The sequence below is a fragment of the Halichoeres trimaculatus genome, unplaced genomic scaffold, assembly GCF_033239565.1.
Source record: "Halichoeres trimaculatus isolate MK-OKI-2021-1 unplaced genomic scaffold, fHalTri1.1 fHalTri1_scaffold_10, whole genome shotgun sequence".
NCBI classification, from domain to species: domain Eukaryota; kingdom Metazoa; phylum Chordata; class Actinopteri; order Labriformes; family Labridae; genus Halichoeres; species Halichoeres trimaculatus.
In genome coordinates, this window is record NW_027437187.1 from 17,537,032 (window position 1) to 17,558,994 (window position 21,963).

The window sequence follows — 21,963 nt, forward strand, 5'->3', positions numbered from 1 at the left end:
AGCACCCAGGAGAACAGATGGCTCATCTCTTCTCCGTGGCCGTGAATCACTGTTGCAATTGTGTTCCCTTCACTCCGGGCGTTTGGCTTTATCAGGATGCCAGTATTCGTGTCTTCTTCTTCTTTTTCCTGCGATCCAGTTTGCTGCCAAAAAATCCTTCAAAAACTGTTTTCCCCGGCCTCAGGAGGGTGGCACCTAAAAGTTTAGATTAAAATAAATGGCGGAGGTTTGTAAGCATACGGGGAAAACGATGCCCGCCAGGAGAAGCTTTGTTCATTTGCAGCTTTGTACAATAACACGCTCTACAGAGGCAGGTAACCAGGTTCATGGGTGAAGGTACAATCACTCTGTGGTCCATAATTAGATCTTCCGGGAAAACTCCCTGCACAATTCAGCACCCCTGTGATGCCTCATGCTTTGCATTATAAATGCTGTGTGTGTGAATGTAAAGGTGTGTGCTAATTGGCTCATGTAGCCAACACGGTGATAACTTTAGAAGCGTTTTATCTCCTCGCTCATGCCATCACTACATGAGTCCTGTTTTTTCTCACTGTATGGCCTTTAGCCTGTCTTAATTAGCTGCCATGTTCTGCACAGCGCTCCCTGCTAACACAGCTCGACAACAAGAAGCATTAGATTATTTAAAACAATGACATATTAGCTCCTCATTAGCTGATTTCACGTCCGAATTGAAATTGGACACAGAGGTTTCAGTTGAATTATTGCAGCTGCTCTGGTGTTTGTTTATCACCAAGTTGACTGTTTGTTCTTTCACCATAGAAAAAAAAACACATTGGCTGCAGCAGAGTCTGAGGGAAAAATGTAGAGACTGAGTGTCCCTGGGGGGCCCACTATGGGCTGCATCAGCCGCCACACACAGACACACACACACACAAAGTGGCCTGAGGCAACCCTGCCACCATCCTCTCTTCCTCTCTGCCTCTAATTTATGTTCACAAGGCATGAACAAAAAAGTTAAATCATGCCCAACAGCCACCATCCTTTCCCCCACGGAGGGTTCAACACAAGCTGAAAAATCTGAGCTGTTTGTTTCTATTTCAACTGATAAAAGTTAACTTCACACCTGCTCAGTTTGATGTCCTCAAAGTCCTTGTTTTTCACCCCAACACATGAATAGCATCTGTGTTCATTCAAGCTGCATTGCCTCAACGTTGCCCCCTACTGACAGAAAATGAAACACACAGTAAAGACCTCTATCAGTCGGGACTGCATTTAAAAAGAGCAGGGTATTCTCATTAGTTTAAGATAAAGTGATTTTTATTCATTGCTCTCAGACCTTGCCTTCATATATTACCTCTGACCAAACAGAGACAGCGCTACACAGATATCACATTTTTTTTTAAAAGAAAGACTAATACAGAGACTCAGACACCGAACAAGAAGGACAGGAGGTGATGGTGCGGTCATAAGACGACAGAGGAAAGTGCAACTTGAGAAGCAGTTCAGTCTGGTCTTTGAGGAATATCGAGAGAGGATGTGAAAGACAGATTATTCAGCTTTGGGAAGCAGACATCAGGGCAGAGCAAAAAGAGAGCAACGGAGCAGCAGGAGGCATCACCAGAATGAAGGAGACGAGAACTTAAAGTGATGGGACACAGCAGGGGGAAGGGCGAGACGGTGCTGCAGCACAAAGTGTGACACAGGTGAAGCTGTGAGGAGTCCAGCCTCAGCTTTGGACACAGATGACAACATCCTCCACAGACACACTGTATTTAAAGAAAGGCAGAATGCCTGGGGAAAAGAGGCGCTGAGGAGCTTCAATACAGAAAAATAAGACTCAATTTGAAGGAGCTGAGCAGCCCCTGTGCAGATTCCTCATTCAATACCCTCATAAAAAGGGCCATTTCACACAAATTAACACATTTTTCTCTCTCAAGTAATTTAGCAGTGTCTTGAAACGATTCGTTTCATGTGTCGAGCTTTTGAGAAATCTCTCTCTGGAGATTTCTACCACCGATGGAGATGAATAGAGTTTGACTCAAAGCGCTCACAGCTTTAAAAAAAAAAAATACATCTTAAAAATTTAACAGCAACATCTCCTTCCAGAAACTGTCTCACCCACAGTTTTCACACACACACTCTGCTGTGTCCCAATTAGAAAGTGTTTTATCAGTCAACACAAGATTAACATAATTAACTTTTTTTATGTGTATGAAACATTGAAACCTGGTGGATCACACTGATTTTCATGTCATATTACTGGTTGCTGAATTTTTGAGAAGTGACCTTAACTTTGCACCCAACACAGAACTCTCTCCTTTTTTCTTTTTTTTGCATGTCTTCAGGCTGCAGTGATTTATTTTTTGATTTTTCAATTTTCTTTTCCAACCTCACACTCAATTTCAGCTCCTCACAGCAAGGTGAGTCAAATATTTTCAAATCAGAGATGACAAATTTCAACACCACAGGATATGGTCTTTTGGTGTTCTTAAAAAAAAAAGAACATCGCTGCAGTTAGCAGACAAAATATATTCCTATTTAGTTTTATTGAAAGAAGAGGCTGGCAGAAATCTTAAAGTGCTGATACCAAAGGGAGAGCGCGAACGTCATTTTTTTCATTTACTGAGCCAGAATGTGACTTTTTATTCATCTGTTGAGTGTGTGCTCCTTGGTGGTTGACATATTTTAGAGTTCATGAATAGCCCAGGGCAAATTTCAGTAATTTTGACAGCTTTCGACAAGGATTGATCAATTATGGAAACAAACATTGGAAACAGCTCAAGGCAGACATAAAAAAATTAAATCTTTCTGAAAATTTCCTCAACAAGTTCCCACTGACGTAAATCTGTCGTTTTTTATTAAGATGCAAAAAAAAAAAGAATGTTCTTCCCAAAGTGCCCGTCCCCCAGGCATGATATGACCCACTGCTCACCTCAGACACATCTGAACTAACATATGAGACCCTACAGTGCTGTGAATGGTCCCTGATAGTGCACACTGTAATCTCACATCAACGTACTCTACACACACCCGCACACACACACACACTCACTGATATATCTGCCGTGTGGAATAAATGAGGTATAGTCTTTGTCTACTCTTCTACTGCATACAGCGTGGTAAACACAGCCAAACTCTCAGCGGTGAAATACGAGCACAGGAATGACTGACAGGGGCTTTGAAATGCACAGATCCTCCTCCACAGACTCCTCATCAGCAGAGGCGAGGTGAGGGGAGGGAGAGGAGTGAGAGAAGGTGTTTGGAGTATCTACAAGCAGCCAACAGAAGGTAAACAGTCGTGTGATATGATAAGAGATCACGTTTGTATCGCGCGGTGACCGACATGAGCCCCTTGGACTCGGACATCATAAGCTGTAAGAGCTGCAGCGTGGCGGGTCAAGATGAAGAGAGAACATTCTCTTTGCTGCATTCGAGTCTGTCGGGAACAACATAAATTGCAGTCAAGTACAAAATGGAAAAAAAAGAAATCACTGATGTGTCGTTTTCACTGCGCACATAGAAAATTAAAAACCCATTCACCAAATAAAGCTTTTTAAATTGCACTCTGATGTGGCACAAGTCCCAGCCCCTTCTCCTTAGGTCATTTTGGATATATTTACATTCAGTAGTTCAGTCAAGGATGGAGCAGAGATAGAAAAAGACGAGTTCTTTCAAAGCAGAACTAAATGAGATTTCATTTTGATTGCAGAGAGATCCTCCCGGCTGTATCTGATACTGGCAGTCTTTCTTGTTTCCCAGTGAGTTCATCAAGATTTTGCTGCTCTCAGAGACATCCCAGTAACAGCTATGGCCTGCCCCCTGCTGTGCAGTCAGTCCTGTTACAGTGGAACCGTCCTGTCCCAGCATTAGTGTTTGTGGTTCTGCCCGACAAAAACAGAGAAACTCAGACCTCTCTGCCGCCGGTCTGTGGCCGTCTTTGGTTTTTATTGCCTTCTTGGAGTGCGGACGGCTCTTAGCGCAGCTTGAGCTTGAAGGCGGAGATCTCCATCGGGTCCAGGCTGATGGTGGAGTCGTTGGCGAGAGGCGTGCTGGAATGCATTAGAGTGAGGGAGACGGGCTGCAGCAGCTGCAGCTCCAGGTTCTTGAAAAGTCCTGATACGCTCAGCTGCAGAGAGAAGAGGAGACGTCAGACACACAGCCAGAGGCACAAGATCGTACACACATGAAGAGAGACATTTTAAGTGAGGTAAACAAAAAAAAATCCTCAGATTCAAGGGTGAAAAAGTTGACTGATAAAAGTTTGGCATGAGTGAAACATGAGATGTGCCAGCTGGTACAAACTCCACAAATATTGTGACTCATTAAGATTGAAGGGAAAGTCAATCTTAACTGCTCACAGCATAAGAACTTGTGATGTAAGACGTCACACTTGTTACATAATCATATCTTTTGTATGTATGGTACTGAGCCGAACTGAATGATGACCACAGCTGTGCTCTCAATTATAAAAGTAGCATAAAACATAAATCTAATTACAGCACTGTTTAGCTGTACTTAGCCTCAGTGAGGACTTGGTTACTTTTCACCATCAAACAGATCACTGCTAATGCGAAACGAATGGAGAGCTCAGTGGAAAAATACAAACACAGCAGATGGTCGTCCTTATTTGTCCTCTGCTTTTTCTCCAGAGTGTGCTTGTTTGTCTATGCATGTGTGTGAGTGTGTGAGCGTGTTTTTCCACCCTGACCTGTCCCTGTGTGGTGGTGCAGTTGAAGCCCAGGTTCTGAGCCTCCAGGCCGCAGTCCAGCCCCAGACGGTGCAGAATCATAGCCGTGTACGGTGAAGGAGAGTGGGGGTCCTGCTGCTCGCACAAACACAGAGTCACCACAGGAAACATTTTCAAAGTCAAAACACACCACATCAGAAAGTTAAAGAGCTCTGATTTATTTTTCTAGGTTTATTTTTGGCCTGGTCACCTGGCTTTGGATGCTGCGCAGGTTCAGCAGGTGGAAGTCGCAGGGCATGATGGACTTGAGGGGGGCGAAGGTTTGCAGAGGAGGGATCCCGCGTCTTTTGGGCAGGACGGGCAGCGCTAGGACATCGTGGTTCAGGAAGGCATTAGTCATGTGACTGAGGATGGAGGGGAAGCTGGTTGTTGCACTATCCTGCATCTGTAGGAGGGCAAACACCTAATTACCACTTAAAAAAATAGAACCTCAAAGCTTAAGAAAGATGATTTTTTTCCAGTATGATTGAACTACAAAGGAACAGGCTCTAACTTAGTTTTACAAACACAACCTACACTCTAACCAGAGGCCACATAGTCAGCACTAAGACAATCTAGATGTGTTTTGTTACAGCCACAGCACTGTCATGTCTTTTAAAATGTAACAACAATGAAGTTTGATGTTCCCCTCATGCCGGAGAAAGTTCATCCCCGTCACCGTCAGCAGTTCTTCTAGAGATCTAACCATCACACTGTAGCCAAAGCCCCCGCTCTCTCTCATGCACATCCATTCACTTGACAAATGGTATCATTTGTTACTTTCAAAGATGTCATGAAGATGGACCAGTTTGGCTGCAGCTCCAAGGTGGAGGAAGAGGAAAAGAGGAACTGTAGGATCTACAGATCGCACATTATGATGGGCACTAACTAGTATCCTCTCTGTTGCCAAGGCAACATTACCTCATAACCTCGGCCGGTCAACATTTTGGAGAGGAAAGAGTGAAACAAGGACGAGACTTTGGCAAAAAAGCCATCATGCTGAAAGTAATTCAGTAGAAAAAGAAGAGAGAAAACAAAGTTAGGGGATAAAACGAGACATATGGGAGGTGGTGAGAATAAAAAGTTGGTTTATAAAAAAGGTGTTAATGAAGACAGAATGAAGGACGTGACTTTCTTATATTCCACAGACACGCACAAAGCCCATCAGCAGTGAAGACTCAGACATGTGGGCTGCAATCTAAAGAGCGCTCGGCTTCAATAACCACCCTCGCTCTCGTTTCTCTGACCTTGTTGCCTGTGGATCTGCTCTCCAGCAGCAGGCGGAAGCGGTTGGCTGTCTTTTTGTTGTCCTTCAGGCCTTGACCCAGCCCGCGGTTATCATCCTGCATCAGCCGTCGGTCCATAATCACTTCGAGCTGGCCTACAGGAGGAGGAGGAGGAGGAGCAAGGACAGTGGCTTTAATGCAGAGCCTTTGTGTTGAACTTTAAGACATCACTCAAGGGAGATAAAAACACCATTAGCTGTTCGTCCTTTACACACGCCTCCATTACTCACATAACGGTGATAAAAGGATTAACGGGTACATTAATGTGGGACCATGAACTGGCTGCTCTTTAAAAAGATCTTGTGAGAAAAGTGAGACAGGTTTTTGTGATATAAAAGGTGAGGGGCAAAAAAAAGAACGAAAAGCACGAAGAGTTACAGACCGTTCTCCAGGCTGCTGACGCCCAGTGACTGAGCTGTGTGCAGAGTCAGGCGGTGATGGCTGTCCTGGATGTACGCCTGGCTGGGCATGGGGTAGAAATTGGCCTGCAGGGGGAGCTTTAGGTGGTTGTGACGAGGCTGCATCTACAGGGGGAAATAAATCAAAGACATCAATGAAAACAGTTCAGACTTAAAAAGTTAACGTGGCAGAAGAGAAAGAGATAATAGAAAAATCAGGTTGAAATCACACAAAGTCAGAATTCTCTGTTAAGGAGGCTGTGACCGACCTGGAAACCGTTGAGATCTGTGTAAAAGATGCCTCCACTCTGGATGTCTGTTGTCAGTCTCATCGCCAGCTCCTTATTGGTCTGATCTCTGATGTCAACCATGGTGCTGACCTCCACAGATAACCCATCCACGCCTACGCATGAAAAACATCAAAACCTTACTCAACAGCTGCTCAGAGGACTCATTATTCAGATACTGCGGTTCACAGGAGGCAAGAATCACCAAACGTTTTGGACAAAGTATGAACGAATAGACCAGGGTAAAAATTTGCCCCAAGATGTCTCTCTTTTGCAAAGATCCTATGCCATTTAGAAACAATCAATCAACAATCTTGAAAAAGTGAAAGGAAGTAAGTTAGGTTAGACAAGTTTTTTTTTTTTTTAGTTACACTCAGGAGCTGCCAACAACACCCCTGACTGCCTCATAGGGCTGCATGATACGGGAAAATTGTTCAATTGTAATTTAAATGAATGATGCAGAAATTATTGGTAGTCGAGATATATGTTTTTACCATTACAATTAAAAACAAAAAATATCAATTTTATACTTTTTGAATTTTAGAATAGAATTGAAGGAATCTTGAACTGTATTATTTTTGATGCACTACAGCACTGTCCAGTTAAATTTCACCAGGTGCCTCAGCGCAGTTATCCTATGTGACATTGCTCTCCTCATCAACAGATGGATTTATACTGAAAGGAGGGTTCAGCCCATGGAATAGAGGAAGTTACAGTGAAAGAAAAGACTGAGCTTTCCCCTCTGTAAAAGTCAAACAACTCCTAACGCAGTTATGACCACACGTATTACACATGAGTTGTCAAGAAATACAAGAAGAAAGTAAATATATCTTTTTATTGTGGAAAATATCAAAAAATAGTGAGGTAGAAAGATGTGGACAAGTAATTTTAATCCAATTACTGGTTTGGAAATAGCAAGGCATAAGTTTACGTTACTGAAAAAAATGGTCATATTAGAATAACGCATTACTATGTAATGCATTACCAGCCTCACTGGATACAACTGTGAGTAAACGTTTCTGTATCTCTTTTTTTGGTCTTTACTGAGCAGAAAAACACTGTTTCTTATCTTTACTGTGAAGAAATGATTCCAAAGGAACTTTAAAACAGAGGTAAAGAAAAACCAAAACAGCCTCCATCACATTTTCCCATTTACCTCCCTCTCATGTGTACTTGCTAATACTATTTTTCTTTGGCCACTTAAAGTATAAAACCGGCTGTTGACAGAGAAAGTGCTTACCTAATTGAATTATAAATAGTCATTTTGTCCAGCATATTGGCTCCTTTTGCATCGTACCATCTGCTGCCTTTTAACTGAACATAAAAAGCTTTTGCAAAGCCATTTGAGCAGATTCCAGTTTGCAGTTTTGCGTGTTTATTACCTGGCACGTTGTTTATGCGAATGGTCTGCTGAAAGTGCTGGTAGTGAGCCACCACCTCCGAGAAGAGAGGCCCCTCCACCACACGCACAACGGGAGGCTCCTTCTGGTTGTAAGGCTGAAAACAGGAAGAGATTTTGAATATGTAATACAAATGCAAGAGGAAGAATAAGTGATGAGGCACGGAGAGTCAAAGAAGCCCATAAAACATTGAATAAGATCAAGACAAAGATGAAACAGCACCCAGTAAGCCTGCTTTCTTGCTCCTCCCCTGACATCCCAGCATGATACAATGACACACTCCAGGAGGGGCATGTTATCAAAGCTGTTTGAGAGGTAAAGTAAACACTGGAGACACAACAACAGAGATAATACCTTTGCTTTCCCGTCAGGTAGGAAGAGGTACGCTCCACTCTTGTCTTTGGAGGGGCGAGTGCCGTAAACCATGAACTGAATCTGAACCTTTACTTCCTGGGGATCATCTTTACGTTTGATACTCTGCAGGGAAATAAAGAAAAGCTTAGAATTAAGGACAAAAAATAATGAGCTTAAAAAAAGAGATGAAAGGATATTTGATCAAAGTGAACATGGCACGTGTTGTTTCTAGGCAAACATCTGGGATTTAATGGAAAATCAAGCTGAGGCGTTTTTCATCCTCCTTAAGATCAAAGTCACTACAGACGCCTTTAAATCTGAACCAAGGATTTCCTCGAGAGAAGCAGCGCTCGATAAACCACAAACCTCCAGCATGCCCGTGGTTCCAGAGAAGCCCAGCGTGAGGGACTGACTGCTGATGTAGAAGGTCTGAGGGTCGGACTGCTGGGAGCGAACAGGGAGTGGATCCCCGGCTCGAGTGGTGGCGCCTCGACCGGAGTGCCGGAGCAGGGTGTCAGAGCGGAGCGTCATGGGTGAGTCCGGAGCATCGTAGACATGGAAGACGGCTAGGCCGAGCGGAGGCAGGCGGACCATGAATGTTGCCTGGATGCAGAAACGTTAGATATAAATCAATTAAAGCAGGAATCTGAGCAAACGCTGGCGTGTTAAGGGTTGTACTTTGCAGCTCAGAATTAATTTTCTCCCCTAATCTACACCACCAGTGTTGACCATAATGCAAGTCATTAAACGCTGAAAGCATCTACCCATTAGCAACAGTGTGCCATAATTAAAATGTGATGAGTGATTTTGTTAATGTGCCTGTGTTTCTCTGAGTCTCATTTAGATTTATGACTTTCTGTGGGAAGAGAGAAGTTTATTCCAGCACAATAAATGAATTTAAAGAGTTCTGGAGAAGCAAAGGGGATGATTTTATTAATACAGCAGATTCAAGCTGATTGTGGTTTCTATTTGTTTGTGTGTGTGTGAAGAGAAAGGAAACAGTGAGCAAGGCTGCTGAGAGACATCAAACAGGGAGAGGTGAAAAGTACACATAAAACTCTAAAGTAACTTTTTTTTTTGGTATTTTTAGCTTTACAGTATGAATATCTTTTTTTTTTTAAGGCCTTCAGGAGTAACTTGTCTGTAATAGTTCCTACTGGTCATTATGTTCCCTGATGGATAATCTCCATCCAAGGAAATTAAGGAATTCCCTTATTATTTTATACAAATATTTTTCTTTTATTAACCCATCTCTATGTCTGCAGTACAGCAGACACAGAGACAGCCAGTGTTCTGTGTTTCTTCTTGCAGCTACAGTATCTTTAAGATCCTAGCCTCAGGCGGAAATAAGATAAAAGCTACTCAGGTCGAGTAAGTGCACTTCTCCATAACCCCACAACTCAGATTCTTTTATGTTTCTGTAGTTTTCTGCACAACCAAACAAAAACTCAAGAGACAAGCTCAAGCAGTCTTATCACAAGTCTTGCAAAAGTTACTCAAGTTACAACATGCTCAACTATTTCATTCAAAGCGGCGTGCAAATGATTCAGACGTTTAAACTGGATGACTTCATCTGTTCATTTTCCTTTATATCTCATTGCACATCAGAGCAAACAATCTGTCCAAACTGGGCATTTCACAGACATGCCATTTGTAGCACATCCATCTTTCTAACTCATATGCTTTGTTTTCTAACAGTGCAGATACCAACACCAGCTTGCATCACTCCCTCACACCACTGTGACTCTATATTCTTTCAATTTAAGCACACAATGATAATGACTGAGAATCAAGCTCTGTGAAAATTGCTCTGAGTGCACAGCAGTTTTCTGACTGAACAGGTCGAGCATGAGTCCGTAATGTGCGATGCTTCTGCTGCTGAGCTGGTGGTATGCCAATTTCACTATCTGCAAACCTGCGGTGGCCTAATGAATTCAATCTCTTACCTCAAATACTTCAGCACTCATCTGACTCGCAGAGCTCCACTGAGCGCTCAGCTGCACGGGGAGGGTCTGTCCGTCCTCGGTGAGCACCCGCACCCGCACCGTGTTGACCAGCACAGTCACCGCGCACAGCCGCTCCTGCTCGATGGGGTTGAACAGAACCACATACCTGGCGGGGGAAAGGCAATAAGACACACAGTATGGAGGAGGAGTGGCTGAAGGAGGGAGGAAGAGGAGATTAAAGATTTGAGGGGATGCAGATAATACCTGGGTCCTGCTGGGTCCAGTTCAATTAAAGTGCGCTGAGGCAAGGAGTCTTGCGTAGCGCGCCTGTCATCCTGCGGAAATGAAAAATAGCAGGAAGAAAAAAAAAAAAACTTGAATGCTACCACAAGGAACAAAATATGCAGGATCTTCCAATTGTTTTCGACACAGTTAGGGAGAGTGTTTCTCAATATTTCCAATTACCGTTTCCAGGAACGGCTCTGTCTGATAAAAGCGATAAAACTCTTTGTTCTTCATCACCAGGAAATGAGCAGCGTTGATTATCACTCTCTTCAGGCCGATAAGTGAACGCAGTAATCTAGGGAGACAGGAGAGGAATAAGGGAATAGCTCAGAGCTGCAGTCACAGGAAACAACTTTTAATTTGCTCCAATGTGTTGAGCAGATAAGTATAAATTAGCCACAAAAACACAAGATTAGAGACGAGGAACACGTCTTTTGCACAGCACCATATAAACCCTCTCATCCGTACAGTTCTTGCTGATCCGGATTCTTACCTGGTGCCGTAATCAACAACAACATTCTCCTTGGCAGTGCCAGTGATGGCGTCGTGGTGTTGGAAGAGACCCACAGAGCGCCTGGCATCCACCAGCAGAGCATAATCAGACACCGGGTAGCGCCCTTCCATGCCAGCATGGCGTGCGTTGGCTACGGCGAGGCTGTAGAGGATCTCTGCACCCCTGAGAGACGTCACAAACACTTAGTGAGTAAAATGAGACAGAATAGCTTCTTTTGTTATCCTCAAGGTGTGTGCACATGATTACATATAATGACCTACTCCTGTCTCTTCAGCAAATTCCTTCATCTTCCTTTTTTTTATGGTTACAGGAGTTTACTATTGGTTGAAACAAAAACACCTTTTTGTTATCAATTTCTAGATTTCTCACAGTGGTTCATGAAGAAGCTCTTTTTGGCCAAACCCTCTAATTTTAATCCTTCAATTGATGACAACAAAGAGGGAAACAGAGTGAATAAATAAAATCCAGGGCTTCTAACATGAAGACAAAAACTGTTTCATGCTAAATTTCAGGCTGTCTTCTGTCTGCTTGAATTTTAAGATATAAAAGTAAATTTCATAAATTATTTCCTTTGTTTTGTTTTGTTTTTTTTGAGTGTTACGGATCTAAAGCCTAAAAGTGTTATCTAATATTGGTGGAAACAGAACTGTAGTGTGATTTCAGGATCTTGTTGATGCATGCCTCTACACTGAGCTCACCACACCTTCATGTATTAGCAATGCAAAGAGATAAAGTCCCTGTTGAATGCTTATTTGCATCTTCAGGGTTCACCATAGGTAATGTCAATTATCTTGATATGGTTACTCCATCTCACCTGAGGTGTGACTCTATAACTCGGTCCAGGCTCTTGTAAAAAGGCCGAGAGGTGAAATAGCCGGTCCAGTAGTGGTCTTCACGGTCCGCATATGCAAAGAAATCTCCACTGAGCACTGGAAAGTCTGCAGGTCTGGATCCTGGGGCCACTCCATGTTCTTTGTAGACAGCGCTGAAGTAGTCTGTGAGAGTCCCAAACTGAGCCTGGAACAGACACACACAAACAGGCTCTAAAGAAATATTTCACTCACGCACAGCTGAACAAACAAAAGAGAAAGTTTCACATTAGTATGCATGCACCTGTCATCTTACATGGCATCTTCAGAACAAAACAAAAGTCGTGACGAATGCTTTGTTCCCAGAGATAAAACAGCACTGCATGATTTAGTATGACAAGTTAGGTTTTATATTCAGATGCTCAGTACATCACACAAAGCAAATCAAATAGATGCCAAAATTTTTAAAAAGATGACAATATTCATTCGTCTTGAGACAGAAGACGAATTATCACTCACTTGTACATGCATCTCTGGGTGAGAGTTCATGTAGTCGAAGAGCTTCTGGTAGTTCATATACTGCTGATCCCACTCAAGAGCCTTGTCGTAACGGAAGTCATCTCCCAGGGGGACTAGAAGCACCTTACTGCGGTAGAGTTTTGACTTCTTACGGTACTGATCCAAAAGCAGGCTCGCTCTGATAGAGAACAAGGGAAAAGAGAGTACTGGAGTGAAAAATTAGGAAAAAAACTTAAGGTCATATTTCTTGGCATTCAAACCTTCCTGCTTTGCATTTCCCTGATTTATAGAAAATTACTGTGGCCTTGGAAAGAGGAGGGTCAAACTAGCCCAAGGGGTATTTTCCATTAGCTGAAACCTCTCTTCTAAAATGTTCTTAAGGCCCCTTAAAAGTGGCTTAATGAGACTGCAAGAATATCGTTGTTCTCCCAGAGGTTATTCACCCTCTCAGGCTGTTTTCATTGGCGTAGTTCAAGTGAAGTTTATTTGTAAGGGACCAGAACAGATAACAACGAGAGCTCTGACCTGACTGCAATGCATCCAAGTTCTACACAAGGAAAGCAAACAGTGTTCGGAAATGCAGATAAAACAGCTCGGCAAATGGTGGATTTCTGAGGCTGATACAGTAAACAAACATATTCAAATAATGAGACGAGACCAAAGCACAAAGAGGCCAGAGCATTAAACAGTTGAAACCTCAGCTCTGTTCAGTAGACAAACCATATATCTATTCTAAAATGCCTAAAATGCACTTTGCATTTTTGTACTGATAATTTTTGCCACTCAAGAAGCTAACAAGCACACTTAGACTCTAATGATCACTATCAGCATCAACTTATCTGCCCATGCATTTTCTGTGACAGAGACTTTCTGGGTCTGACTGAATTGCTCAATTTCAAGATACAACCAAACATCTTTATTACCCAGTTTATGTCATTTGCATAGAAGTAAGTTAATAATAAATCCTAAACATTATTGCATTTTTACCTCAAAAACAGCAAAGCAACAGCCAAAAGAGAGAGTAGTGTTAGCTCTGATAGACATAATGAGATGTATTTTCTTAGGACAAAGCTTTGATAGACATACTGTCCCTACGAGCACCTTATGACTGTCCCAGATGTGGAGTAAACAAACCGCATGTTACCTCTCTGCCACGTTGGCCTCCACCACTGTTTTTGGGGGCACCTTCCAGGGACAGTTAATCCGACCTCCAGGTAACCTCTTGAAATCGAACTGGCAGCATATTTTGGGGTCAGGCCCGCAGGTGTGAGGCACGTCGTAGCTGTAGAACGGCATCATGTGGCAAAACATGTCTGTGCTGGATCCATAATCTGTCAAAGCAGTGAAGACAGGACAAAAACGGGTGTGAAAGAAGTCTGTAGAGAAGTCTAGTAGTCTGAACTTCAATAAAAACCCAAGTATGTACCCACAGCACGAAAGAGGTTTTTGAGGTTTTCAAATAAACAGTGTGTTCACAAACATGATGTTTATTGAAAACACACTCAAAGGTAATCCTAGATGAAGCAGCAAAAATTAACTCTTCATTACAAAATGAATCCCCATAAGAAGTAATTATCTCAAACTGATGGTATCTAACTGTGTTATATCAGAGGATTGTTCTAGTACGAACAAATGGGCTGTAAATCTTCAGCAGATGTTCAATTCATTAAGAAATAATAATGAAGATAGCTCTTCCTGAGCTATCGCATGCAGACTGTTCTTCTAAACTTTCTCTCTCTTTCAAACGCCATGATAAGAAGGCATGACTCATCCTGCAACGAGCTGACAGAGATAAGCACATGAATCATATGATGTCTCTAACTCTGCTCTACTCACCCCAGGCCTGCCTCCACATAAACTCCAGGCTGCGTGTGGATGCAAAGTGTTTTTTGATGGTGTAGTGGACTCGCTGGATGAGCATGCTGGTCAGGTTGGCTCTCTTCAGCAGATAGGGCATTGTAGCGCTGTGGCCGAAAGGGTCCACTGCCCACCCACTGCGAGGAGTTATACCTGTGACGGCGAGCAGGAAGCAAGTGTTTCGATTTAAGGTGAGATAAAAGAAGAGATGTATCTCTGAGATAATCATTTTCCTCAGCAGGAGGCAGTGAAAGCAGCACAAAGCACTTCATCACCAAGAGAGTGAAAGGCTACACCTGCTGCATGCAGGATGAAAGGCTCTAATTTTATCATCACACACTGAAAAGTGTTATCATCTTAATTTTAGAATCTAAAAACTGCGGCAAAGCACGACAAAATTTAAGTGGTAAAAACTGTTTTGAGTTATTTTTTTACCTAGATTCCTCTCCAACCACTGATGCCCCTCAATTAGCTGGTCTATCATAGCAAAGTAGTGAACATTAGCTTCATCCGTCATCACCCATCCGCCTGTCACAATCTCCAGTTGCCCTCCAAGGATCAGTCTGGTGAACAGAAAGGATTGAGAAAGCAAGGTGAGGATAATCCGTCCCTTAAGAGGGAGAGTCATATTAGGCAGATAATAAACTATTTTTAGAGCAAAAGCATTCTGCCAGCAGATACTACTCATTGTGTAGTGTCTTTAAGGCTGGCGGGCATTGAGGAATTAACCGTGACTCACTTGCGCATCGCCTCCTGCTTGTGTATGTCTGCGCTCTCCCACCACTTGGAGAAGAAAGAAATCTCAGACCAGATGAACTTCCTGCGAGGATCCTCCGCCAGCTTCACCACCATGTTGTTTAAAATGTGTTGCGTCTGGTCTGTGAAGTACTTGTCAAAAGTCTTGATCCAACCTAACAAGACAAGAAGATAAATATGAGCAATTTTAACACCACAGTTTGCAAACAGACTGTCCACAAACTAAACCAGTTCTTCAAATCCCACCTCCACCCAACAACCTTTTTCTTACTGCAGGTCGATACAGAGACAAGAACATTGAGCCGGTAAGAGACTCAGCAGAAAAAGTACTGCACCGAATCAAAAATAAAGTCATATTTTATTCAAGGAGCCGTTCCCCCTCAGAAAGCTATTTGGTAGCAGAGTGGCTAAAAAATAAGTGACTTCGAGGCACTTTGCCCTTTTTGGAGCTCAACTATGTGAAATACCATAAACTATAAATATCACATCAAATATTTATCTCACACATTGTGGCCTAATATTCACTGTTTTACCAAGATCATTCTGCAGTTATAGAGACATAAATTCAGCACAAGTGAAATACTGAAGCTGGTTGCAGTAAGCTGTGAGCAACAGCATTTCTCACTTGTTTGACCTGCTTCTCTTAAATTAGCTGAAACTTTTAAAATCACCTCTCTGTCTAGAGAAACTGATAGGCTACCAGTGAAACTTCTTTATATTACATCATCTTGACCCGCCAGTTTGACTTTTGGGTCACTGTACCCAGGGCACTGAACATTGCATAACAATTGACAGAACATTTGCAACATAGATTAGTTAAATTGAGCTCCAAAATTAGGCCTAATCTCACAGCTGACAGAAAAAAAAATTGCAGGTCTCTGCAGTATGCCAAAAACAATAATTAATATGTTGGCAAGAACAGTGGTGGGCATGTGGTAGGCCAGTAAAAATGTTTCATAGAAATGCCAGTCTTAGATTACATATTAGACAACCCAGCCTTGAAATAGGCAGAGTTTTCTTGTGCCAGAAGCACCTCTCTAATTCCTTAGTTTGTGGAAAGGCTGTCAAATGTAACAATAATGAGGAAAAATGAATCAAATTAAATTACCACAGACTGCACTCGGGTAGAACCCAGGATTAGTGAGACATTTAAAATGTTCAACAAAGTCATTTTGTGTGTTACACCTTCTGTTCTCACCTGGATCATTATGAGAGTGGGGCACCACAAATACTTGGAGCGGTTCATTGTCCCACTCTTCAGGATCATAAGTTATGTCAAAACCCTGTTTCCAAACACCCCCATCTGGGTTATCAAACTTGAGGAGGGAGTAAACATCCAGCATCTGAAAAGAACAAAACATAAACTTATCATTTGCACCAGAATTAAACCTCCAAACAAACTTCAAAAAACAAATCTGCCGTGACATTCAGACCAAAGCATTAACAACATCTGATGGCTGGGATTGAAACCCTCCATCTGGCAAGCCCACCTGAACGTCTGTTTGACCACGGCTGCCCACAGCAAATTGGCAATCCTGGGGTTTCACAGCGAGAAAAGTGGGACGGCCATCAAAGGGTAGGACCCAGGAACCATTGGCACTTCTGAAAGGCAGGTGGCCACTGGGAGACACAGCTCCTGTGTCTGTGAGCTCCATCACAGAGTCCTTTATGTGGCTGATGATTTGGTGGTTTTCCTCCAGGAGCTGCTCCAACTGCTCTATTCGGTTCTGCAGAACTGAGATTTGGCTCTAAAGACAAAGGCGTACACAATAATAAATCATGCAGCTGTGTTACTTCATACAACATCTGTGCACCAAACCCACAATCCTACACTGTGTTGCAGGAAAAGAAAATAAATTCCATGACAGGAAATGATTTGATCAGTAATATTTTGACTTGAAAAAGCTAAAAGAAAAAAAGCAGTAGGGGACCAATTAGGATTGATGGAATTCACACAAATTTTATCTAATTTTTTTTGATAATTCAAATCAGCTGAGACACTGCATGAAAACACTGACTGTAATATGCAGCCATTAGAGAAGTCTTAATGTCAGTGTCTGCTTTAGTCTTAAACTTCATGCTTCACAACAAAAAAAAGAGGTGTAACCAAACAGTCAGTTCCTCACAGCCATTTTTCTTACCCGAGGAAAGTTCCCGCCGCTCTGCCGCCTTGCAGGGTCATGTTGGACTCGATCCAACATCAGATAAAGTGAAAACACAGCCACACAGAATATTGCCCCTCCACACACCGTCACCTGTTTCCTAAGCTTCATCCTCCCCTGCAGCAGTCCTCTTTCCGGGGTTTGAATTTTAAGAAATGACCTTGTCCACTGTGTACTTTTTTCCAGCACACAGAGTAAAGTCCTTGAAAACTGGAATGTAATCCGTTGCAGAGCAGAAAAAAAAAAAGATGGAAAGTAACCAGCTACACCCGTGTTGATGGTTCAGTTCCAGTCCTGTGATGCCTCCTGCCTTCACTCACCATACTGAGACCACAGCAGAGAAGGATTCAGCAGTTCATTGGACAAATGTTTCAAATCAGCAATAGCTGGCATGTAGTCTGTCAGCTTTGGCCAAACCACAGCCACCGGTGGTCTCCTTCAAAGTAGTCCTTGTGCTCAACCATCCAAACCGAGGGGGCTGCAGAGAGGAAAAAAAAAGAAATAGCACCACAGAGAGGGGGTCTCAAACAGGGACCCTACTGTCCCCTCTGCATGATGTTTGCCACTGCAAGCCTGCTATCTTGGTCCAGTCCCTGCTCCCTGTGCACAGTCTAATCCACCAGTTTCGTCATTCTGTTTAGTTGGCCTTCAGAGCCACAACAGTTCGCACACCAGGCTGGAAAAAAGTGGGCAAAGTAAAACAGAGAGCAACTTGGCTTAGAGCAGCAGCTTTTTATGCAGGCCTCAACTCTGTCCCAAGCAGCTCCAGGAATTAAAATGAGACAAATGTCATTCTTCTCTCTGTAGCATGGTGACAGCAGATCCACTGGGGCAGCATGGACTGAGCACGTTGAGATCACATCAGAGGATCTGCTTCAGCTGTTGGGACAGGTTTTGATTAATACATAGAGAAGGTAAAAGTGTGTCCACATTCCTCCGGAGAAAAGCTGTCACTGACACGAACACAAATAAAATGCATTGTGGGAAGAGGGGTTATCTTTCATGATCTAAAACGTAAAGTCATAGGGCAAAGCTAGCACAGTCTCCTGTGTTTTCTCACAGCACTAATAGATGTCTCTGCTTCCCTCTGTGTGTAAATCCAACAGGATCCTAATCCGCTCTCTCTTCAAGCTGGGGCGATCTTAGCATTCCCACAGAGAGGTGGGATAAAAACCTGGCACTAATTTCCTCAGACCGTCAGACAAATAGCTTTACTGTCAGCAGGACTACCATTGTTTTCAGACCCATCTGGGCCTGATTATAAATATGAACAACCATGGACAGCTTTGTAAGCAGTGTTATCTGACAGAGAGTACAGCCCCCAAAATGTAAATGCCCTACACATCACACCACACCTTTGCATTTACATTTCCCTGCGCAAACTAACGAACCGCTCTGACACAGGTTTGTCCACATGAAAAGGTTAAACTTGTTTGACTTTTATCGCAGTCAGTTGGCTGGTCAACACTGCGATACTTCAACTTAAGAGCATTAAAATACCTGCATTACAGACATTAACCCGTGTGAACCTCCAAACACGGCAAGTAGTTAATTCATTTAGCTCGTTAGCCTATTAGAGACATGGGAGTACCGTGTCACACTTTAACCACCCTGGTTATGTTACGGATAACTGCATAATACTGACATACTGCTAAATTAGCTAGCGTTAGCCTTCATTACTGAGTTACCATGAAACTGCTCTGGTTTATGACTTAGCCCTACGAGTCGGAGGACATTCCTCAAAAGCTGTCATTTTCTTATAATACATGTAGGTGAGCAACTGTCTTCTTGCATCGATGAGAAACCTGTGCTGTAAGGTAAACATATACCCAACGTTACAGACAGATAGCAAGTGTCGTCTTGATATCATTAAGACAATACGTGACTGATATGTCCGGGCTAACCGTTTACTTTTTCACTCAACCTCGGCTCCCTGTCACGAACGACCTTGGTATCATGTCTCTTTGTGAACAAAATGATAAACCAGAGATCTAACCTGTCAACGGGGAGAAATCCTGAAGAGAGCCCCGGTGTGTGCGTGTCTTTAGCTCCAGGCTGTCAGATCACCAACTGAACCACCTAGCTTAGCACTACAGCGCTGCTGCAAAGGCTTCTGGGAGGAGGGGAGCTGCGCATCCGTCGGTGATTGGTCAGCAGCCTCAGAGCCTTATAAAATAAATATGAACAATCGCTTTCGTTTAAGGACCTGAATAAAGAAAGGACATGTGAGGATACAAAACAAAATAGCGCTTGTTTTTAGATTCAGAAACACTAGTGGGTTTGGAATGAAGATGAGCAATGTTCTCCCGTTTTCAATAGTTGCAGGGAACAGCGTGGTATCTTACCCTGTCTTCACCACTTCTACTCACTGGCTCTTTTCATTTTTTTTTCTGCACCTAACTTTTCGTTAATTTTCTTCTACTGATTTTCCACTCTCCTTTGCACTGGCATTAAATTCAGTATGAACAGAGGTTCAGCCACAAATTAGACAAAGTGATTGGATCCAAGAAGGCAAAACTCACACTGGCTTCAACATTCAGTTACTTGTGTTATTACCACAGTTACCTGCACACTTAACATCAAAGCCCCATTTTGTTTTGCTTTAATGTTTGCATTAAATAACCGAAAAATTCTAATTGTCAAGCCAATTAGAAACATTATGAGGGTTAGTGAGAATAAGTTGTAAGGATAAACATGACAGAATGGATAAATTATCATATGATTATAGTCTGTTTATATATCATTAAAAAAAAAACTTCACGATATGTACTTAGAAGTAGATTTTTGCCTACATAACTATGAATCTGTGCTGATAGAAAGTTACTACAATTATGCTATAAAAATACCACCATGTTTATGTTCATTATATCAACATAAAAATAGTGTCCCAAATTACCTGAAAAATGCTGTATTAACTTGTATTTTTTTATCACTGGTTGAGTCTTTTTTCCCTGCTTTGCCTTGAACTTTTACTAATGTAATTATTCTTTTTTTGTTTGTTTGTTTGTTTTTTTCAAAAGATTTATTCAAAATCACAAGATCTGTACAAAGCACCCTGATCAACATCAACAGGCTTGTATTCACATCCCTCCTTCAAGGAGTGCCACTTTACACTGCATATATAGCTGTGATATTTCAGCTCTGCTAAAAGGGATCAGTGGGTGCAAAACTTTATCAAATATGCCAAGCTTGTCTTTAGGCACAAATTTAATTCTCTCCCATTGAAGTGTTTCCATCATCTTAGTTAACCATAATTTGATAGCTGGCACTTGTCTTTTTCTCCATAATAGAAGGAACAAGTTCTAAGCAGTGAAACAGAAGAATTTTCTGGGTAATTTGGAAGTTCTTCAGATTTGTACAGTTTATAATGTCATGTTTGCATGTGTGGGCACACAGAAAGGGTTGTCACCTGAGTATGGGCATAAATAGAAAACAACAACAACAACAACAACAAAAGTATTATGTTTTTTAAATAGAGTAAATAGGGTAAAAGAGTAGAAGAATAGAAAAATAGGAAGGCATGGGTGAATACAGCTGGTTCTGTGCAGTTTTCATTTTTCTGTTTTGATAATATTGTTTAACTTGAGCATTGTTTTTATATAGAACAACATACTGAAATCTTTCATCTTTGATCAAAATATCGTTAGGGGGTGGCTGCTTTTGTTTCCAGAGCAGAATGATCAGCCTTCAGGCAAGGAGAATCACAAAGCCTATTACTGTGTGGGCTGTTCCTGTGATAGTAAGCCACAGCAGTTTCTGGTTTGATCATCTGCTCTGATAAACCACAGAGTCCAAAATACAAAAGTCCAATAATTAGATAACTCTAGGCGTGGAAGAACACATGTCTATTCATGGCCTCAGATAACCTTTGATATGTCTCAATGTGATTTTAAAGGGAAATTAAGTGAGAAGGGGGAATCAAAAGGGCTTGGATTTAAAAAAATAAATAAATAAATGGTCTTCTAGTAAAGTAAACGGCTTTGGTCTTCTAAGTGGGGAAAAAATGCTTCGATTAAGGGAAATATGTGCCTCTGTGACAATAAAACACGAAAAAATATATTTTTTTATTCATGATGGCTGGTTTTATCAGTGACAGGCAGAACCTACCTCTCACTTTTAAGCTATAGATAAACTAAACCGGATTACATGATGTTACTGGAGGCTAATTTAAAGTTAAAATGCCATGCAGCATTAGCCTGTCTGTGGTACTATCCCATAAACAGATTGGCTCAAACAGTGCTGCCCATCCTAATCATTATATCACTGAGGCTTAAGAGCTGAATGACTTCTGCAGAGAACTGAACACAACTGAGAAGGTAAACAAAACCTGAGAAGCCCATTGTAGAGACTAGAATGATGCCTCACAGGTGAGTCCCATTGTTGAGTTCTTTCAGTGGATCATTATTCAGCTCTTTATGTTTTTTATGGAAACAGGAGCTTAGCTGACACTTCATTAATTAATTTAACAGATTGTGTGGGACACGGCATGAACAGATGGTGTTGTTTCGGTTCTGTTTAGTCATGAGAGACTAATAGATTTTGGTGGGATCCAAAAAAGCCACTGCATATTTTGTATGATTGAGTTGTAGAGTTTCTAGCTTTAAAACTTAAAAAATACAACAATTTACTCCAACAATGACAAAATCTCATTCTGAATGTATTATCTCTCCAAAAACAAAGCTGTAATGAGAAACAAATGTTTA

The 21,963-nt window shown here is 42.0% G+C and overlaps 1 protein-coding gene across 1 annotated transcript; it reads right to left on the reverse strand.

Moving 5' to 3' along the window:
- Window positions 1–1,261: 1,261 nt before the first annotated feature.
- On the reverse strand, window positions 1,262–19,381 carry man2a2 (mannosidase, alpha, class 2A, member 2). Its single transcript, XM_074678137.1, has 23 exons — window positions 19,257–19,381; window positions 17,240–18,139; window positions 16,589–16,846; window positions 16,297–16,441; window positions 15,082–15,253; window positions 14,778–14,905; window positions 14,322–14,495; window positions 13,630–13,816; window positions 12,486–12,663; window positions 11,972–12,174; window positions 11,137–11,319; window positions 10,824–10,938; window positions 10,623–10,693; window positions 10,359–10,524; window positions 8,779–9,015; window positions 8,413–8,535; window positions 8,041–8,155; window positions 6,641–6,774; window positions 6,356–6,497; window positions 5,935–6,068; window positions 4,899–5,093; window positions 4,670–4,783; window positions 1,262–4,087 (listed from the first exon to the last, which is right to left on the reverse strand). The coding sequence occupies exons 2-23, from the start codon at window positions 17,369–17,371 to the stop codon at window positions 3,935–3,937; spliced, it is 3,459 nt and encodes a 1,152-aa protein (XP_074534238.1). The 5' UTR covers window positions 17,372–18,139; window positions 19,257–19,381; the 3' UTR covers window positions 1,262–3,934.
- Window positions 19,382–21,963: the final 2,582 nt, after the last annotated feature.

Excerpts from the sequence above, each read along its gene's own strand:
- man2a2 (XM_074678137.1), bottom strand. The coding sequence starts at position 17,371 with ATGAAGCTTAGGAAACAGGTGACGGTGTGTGGAGGGGCAATATTCTGT. Across the intron at positions 6,069-6,355 it reads CGTCAGCAGCCTGGAGAACG|GCCAGCTCGAAGTGATTATG; the intron begins GTCTGTAACTCT and ends CTCCTCCTGTAG. Across the intron at positions 4,088-4,669 it reads GCACCACCACACAGGGACAG|CTGAGCGTATCAGGACTTTT; the intron begins GTCAGGGTGGAA and ends TTCTCTCTGCAG.